Genomic DNA, 5859 nt, shown 5'->3' with positions numbered 1-5859 from the left:
GGAAAAAATAAATATGCATGGATAATAAAATGATATAAATAAAAAAATTTACGAGATTATCTGACTGATCAATTTTGTGATATAGATATCTGACTCGAGCAACTCATAAAAATTTATTATTTTTCACTGCAATTATAAATCGAATTGACTTATCTCGTAAATTAATACCTACTCAATTATTTATGGCCGTAATCATTTAAGAATATTAATCAAATGTTGGATAAACAAATATTTAAAATGAAGTTGGATAATAATTGCCATTTAGCAACTACGATTTCATTATCCAAATCTCTTTCTTAGATGTGACTTGCAAACACATTTGAGTTTTGCCATAAATTGATTACAATTGGACATAAATATTTTCTTTTCTTTTAAATTACGGATCGAAATCGAAATCATCATCTAAATATTATAATCGAAACTAATTACTGATTTAGAATTTAAAATCGAAATTAAAAGTAAGGTTCTGTTTGTATGGGCTCTTGACTTCAAGTGAAGACCCCCCCAAGTATTGCACCTTCCAAAAACAAATTCTAAATCATCATATCTCATTTTAATTAACCATCTCAAAAATCCATTATTCTTTCCTTTCTCTATGTTTTATCGATCATTACAATATTCTGCTCTCTTTTTTCTCGCAGGAATTCAGGATTATTTCAATTAATCGTGAGAGAGGACGATCATCTACATTGATTCATTCTTCAAGTAAATTTGAACACAATCATAGTTTATACACACTTAGAACTAGCTAGCTCTCAGTTTTATTTATTCTTGAGATACGATATTTATGTCTTATTACATAAACATCAATTTGCAAACTTGATATCCAAATATGATCTTAAAATTTATTCCAAAGACCATCTTCAAGAGTACTTTAGTGATTAAGTTGAATTGAAAGTTCAACAAGACTTTAGAACTTATAAATTATAATTCGGTTGCCATTCTTATAAATAAATAAGAGAAAAAGAATAATCGTGGAAATCGTACCGAAAATTATTAACTCATTTTAATTCATTGAGGTGACAAGTACATAGAAGCTAATTGTAGATTTTAAATTATATCATTCGATTTATATACACCAACTTCAACTCTAATTTTTTTAAACAAAATTAACACGTGCACTTTATTATTTTGTCATATAATTACTGAACAATCAAACGCGATTAGTTTAGCTCGACAGCCTCACCAGCTACCCTATTATGTTTGAGCAATGCTACATGTACAACCAAATTTGTACAACAATTTTTATTCCACAAAAAATTCAATATAAAATTTTAATTTATCAAATCACACGATACATTGAATGCAAAATCTCACGATATCATATCAAAATCTCACGAGATAATAACAAAATATCACGACATAATTGTTGTAAATATCGTTGTACGATATATTGGTTGTACCTCTAGCATTATTCATTATGTTTTTTCCTAGAATGCTAAATTTGAAGGTAATAAATTTCAATACTTTAAATTGAAGTATACTCAATTTAAGTTCGTTTTTTAAAAAAAGAAAAAAAAACACTATAATGAGATAGTTATTGAACAACAAAACTCGATTAGTTTGATGGTCCTCCAGCTAACCAACTCTTAAAATTGAAAGCATAAGCCAACTTCAATTAAAATAAGTTCGAATCGAGACCGTAGTCGATCCGACTCGGTTAGATGCTAGTATGAAGATATCACCCTAGTATTAGATATGAAGATGCTAGTATGAAGATATCACTAGATATGAAGATGCTAGTATGAAGATATCACCTTAGATCTGACACTAGGAAACCATGAGAAAACCCACTTTTGTGTTTACATGAACTCGACCAACCACCGCTACATCTCTTTTAACATGTGTATGATATTCAAATGTAATAAACGAGAGAGAATGGAATTTCAATTGGAGACATTAAGCCACAAAAATAATACAAGTCTTATTTCTTGCCGAAGCCATACAAGATACACATAATGTCTGATATCATAAATATATCACCCCCCTTGGAAGGAACACCATCACCCGACCAAATTATTCAAACCGGAAGCAAAAATAGCAACGAAACGAAAAATAAAGATAATATTACAAGAAGAGTTGATCAAGTGTTTAATTCATGAATCATTATACGAAACACGGGATCCAGAACCCATTCTGCTAAATCAAGAATCTCAGTTCTTTACGCTAGTCACGTGCCTCAACAGCATTGAGACAACATCGGGGGAAACTCTTGAAGCCTCTTCCTTGAGGTGAGAGATCTTTTCCTCCGTCTCCTGTTCAAGACGCTTCATATTGGCACCGGAGTCTCCGCTGCTCTGTTTAGAGGAAAACGGGAAGGAGATCAGAAATTTTTGCAAGAATTTCATCAGAGTCAGAAACTTGTGGCACTGTTGGCAATAAGGAAATAACATGACAGACAATTTTTACACGAACGACCTGCAACAGGTTCTTCCTAATTTTCTGTCAATATCCTTACCTCTGAAACCTTTTTCTGAAATTCGGCCTCCATTTGAGCACGGAAATCAGCAATATCCTTCTCGGCTTCTTCTTTTGCCTGTTTCAACCTGTTTTGCTTCGCTGCATGGTACAGAAAAGTAAATATAGATTGCCTGTTATGTGGATCCTTCTCACGCAACATTCAAATAAGTTAGAGGTGAATGAATGCAAAACTTTAAAACGAGTTAAGAAAATATACAAGCACGATGATAAATGAAGCTTAAACTCTTTTCCTCCTACACCGTAAAGTACAAAATATAACACACCCAGTCACTAAGTTAGGGGGAGAAATCAACATAGGTCACTATAATAGTAAATATGAATAAATATCTCCCTTCAATTTTTAGGTCAGAATGAAATATATCGACTCATAATCTAAGCTGACAACCCCACCTAGCTCGAAAATCAATTCGCACATAAATGGGTTGAGTACTTTAAGTTACAAAACTGAGACAAAGCCAAAGGAAAACTACTATATAAGTGAATCATTGGTGGCACTGAGTATTCACCAGTTCTAGCAGTATTGACAATGTGCTGAGCTTCTTGTTCTGCTGCTAGTAAGAGTTGAATTCCATTCTGGTTACCACTGGCTGCCATACTGTAATATTGAGGCCAGGTAAAGGACATGCCATTTAATGGAAAATTAATCGAATAGGTCAAAGCACAGCATCTAATAAGATCATAAGATGCACAAGAATTAAGAACTGAACTGAGATGTAATCCGCCTTTAGTATAATACAAAATGTTGCTTGTATCTCACAGGAAATAAAAACTTCAAAAATAATCAACGACTAAACAAAAACAAAATATTCTACTGCACATTTAAGTGCTGAAACAATGTACCTTTCCCACTTATCAGCAATAAAAGTTAACTTTGAGATTTAAACGAAGTAAGAAAAAAGTAGCAGTTCTCTCTGCGCCCTCTTAGTCCAATGTCGTTTGAGATATTTGTTCCAAATGAAAATAATTAAACATCTGCAGCTAAAATTACTACAATGCAGGTAATTGCGTTTATAAAGGTGATGATATGGGAAAGAATCTTTTTCAATGATTCCACCCGGTGAACTGTTTAGAAGGTGGTCATTTCCAAACATTTCATTGAGTACCATGTGATTCTGCATTCCACAATGTTAAAATTTAAGCTAATCTGATACAATCATGTTTGCAATTATTAAGATAATGTGAAATCTTTGATTTTGTGTATTGCTCTGTAGTTGGAATGGTTTCCGCTAATATCCTTATCGCAAAGTATTTTCATGGATATATAGAGATACTAAGTACTAACTGTACTCAAAGTTAGGAAATAACAATAACAGCATATCCTTCAGACATTTGACCAGATATTAGAAATAGACGAACCATCCTTTTATGTTGTCTTATCTTTTCATTATCTTATTATTATTATTATTATTATTATTATTATTATTATTATTATTATTTAACAAAAGATAAATTAGAACTATCCCGGGTACAAACAAATGCATCAATCTTTTTAGTTATACTGAAAAATGGAAACCAAAAATTAGTTCTCATATTCGGAAAACCTGAAGACATTGCTAGATCCAAGGCTTAAACGAATCTCCACTGATGAAACAAAAGAGTGAGTATGAGTCGGTTGCAAATAGTTTAAAACTATTTAAAGCAACCCCAGTTACCTTGAAAACTACAATGTGAAAATCTAGTCAAGAAAAGACCCAACCAATAACATCGTTTTACACAGAAATTTGAGTGAAAGAAACAGAACTAGCTAAACTTCACTCTTGACTCTTCTATGCCCATCATCTAATTACGAATTTAAGACCCAATACCAATTTCTCACAATAAGTCACCAAATACACTTCGATTAGGGCAACCTGATGATCTTAAACTCCTAGTTTGCGAAGGAAACTATATTAACTTGAATTAAAATTTAAAATCACAGGTACAATATCTGAATCCTGACTACTTTGCCAGAAGTCGACCTCTCCATCATCAGATCTTCATCCGGGAGGAAGATCCAGTTTTAATATTTGAAATAAACAACTCCAAACACAAACTGAAAATTCGAATCAATAAACAGATTTATTCTTAGAATGCCAATGTCAGTCACGGAGATCATTCAGAATTATCTGCGGCGACAAAATCAACGCTGCAGATACTCAAATAGGAAAACACAATTCAACAAACAGTCACAGAATCATGCCTAAAATCCCTCTAGTTCTCACTCGACCCAGATCTACTCATATCAATTCAAATCCAACCGGAAGAAAAATTGGGAAAAAAAAGAAAGAAGAAAAAACCCATCAGAAAACAAGACCCAAAGAATCATTGATCGTGCTCAACAAAATTCAAATCCCATCATATTCCACAACCAAAACATCGAATCCACATTACGGGAACACCAAATAACAATTAATCGACAATAGAATCACACTTTTTTACAAATTAACTTCATTAACGGGAAAAATCAAGCAAGTAAAATCATAGTCAACCTCGAAGAAGAGCAGCGAGACCTAACAGTACAGAGAGAAAGAGAGAGAACAATTACCCGAAGAATCGGAATAGGTACAATCTTTGTGAGATGGAAGATTTGTAAATTGCAAGAGGATTCTTCTACCTTTTGTAAAGGTGGTCTGTTAAATACTTAAATAGAACCAATAAAAAAATCTTCGTTATGTAAAATAAGTTTCACATAAAAAAAAACACAAAAAATTAAAAATCTTCGATCTATTTTAATTAATTTTATAATTAGTAACCGTTGTTAAAATAAAATTGGTTTATGTAAATTCTAATATTTATAATGGTAGTTCTGGAAATTTGAGAATCCGAAAATTTGGTAATGGTAGATTTCAGAATTATGAGAGAAAGATGAGCAGAGGGCTTGCGTAATGGTGAGAGCGAGAGCTTCAAACAGCCGAGTGAGTTGCCAAAGGGCTTCAAACAGAGAGTGATAAAGAGAGATTGCGACTAAGCAACTAACCGAGCAACGAACAGAGCAACGTCGGAGGAGGAGAAAAGCTTTGGCGGTCGGCTTCGTAGTTCGTTGGACGATGGAGTTACGGACTTAATTGACGGCGGCGGTCTGCAGAGGGCAGAATTTGTGATATATTCCGATCGGTTCGAAAAACTCAAAATTTATATTTCGACCCAAACCCAACACACAGAGCAGCGTCAATTAAGGGGATGTTTGCAATAGATTGTGTTTTTGTAAAAGTGATTAATTTATAGATTATAAAAAATTTAAGAAAAATCAAAAGTTGGTAGTGTTTGGAAACAAATGTAAAATTCTAAAAATCAAAGTTGGGTAGTGTTTGAAAAATAAGTTATTACAGTGATTTTAACAATGCCCTTTTTATTAGAATAACTTTGGAGAATCATAATATCCGCATGATTAGCTTTTGA

At 32.8% G+C, this 5859-nt stretch overlaps 1 protein-coding gene across 2 annotated transcripts; it reads right to left on the bottom strand.

The window, feature by feature from the left end:
• Nucleotides 1-1913: 1913 nt before the first annotated feature.
• Nucleotides 1914-5569, bottom strand: LOC140864316 (V-type proton ATPase subunit G 1-like). 2 transcript variants are annotated; one of them, XM_073268420.1, is made up of 5 exons: nt 5438-5569; nt 5006-5090; nt 2988-3076; nt 2459-2559; nt 1914-2297 (listed from the first exon to the last, which is right to left on the bottom strand). In XM_073268420.1, the coding sequence occupies exons 3-5, from the start codon at nt 3073-3075 to the stop codon at nt 2154-2156; spliced, it is 333 nt and encodes a 110-aa protein (XP_073124521.1). In that variant the 5' UTR covers nt 3076; nt 5006-5090; nt 5438-5569; the 3' UTR covers nt 1914-2153. The 2 variants fall into 2 exon arrangements, with proteins under 2 accessions (XP_073124521.1, XP_073124522.1); XM_073268421.1 differs by having other exon boundaries at nt 4950-5090; nt 5438-5563.
• Nucleotides 5570-5859: the final 290 nt, after the last annotated feature.

This window comes from Henckelia pumila, chromosome 4, assembly GCF_033568475.1.
Source record: "Henckelia pumila isolate YLH828 chromosome 4, ASM3356847v2, whole genome shotgun sequence".
Classification (NCBI taxonomy): Eukaryota; Viridiplantae; Streptophyta; class Magnoliopsida; order Lamiales; family Gesneriaceae; genus Henckelia; species Henckelia pumila.
This window is presented reverse-complemented; position numbering and strand designations above follow the sequence as displayed.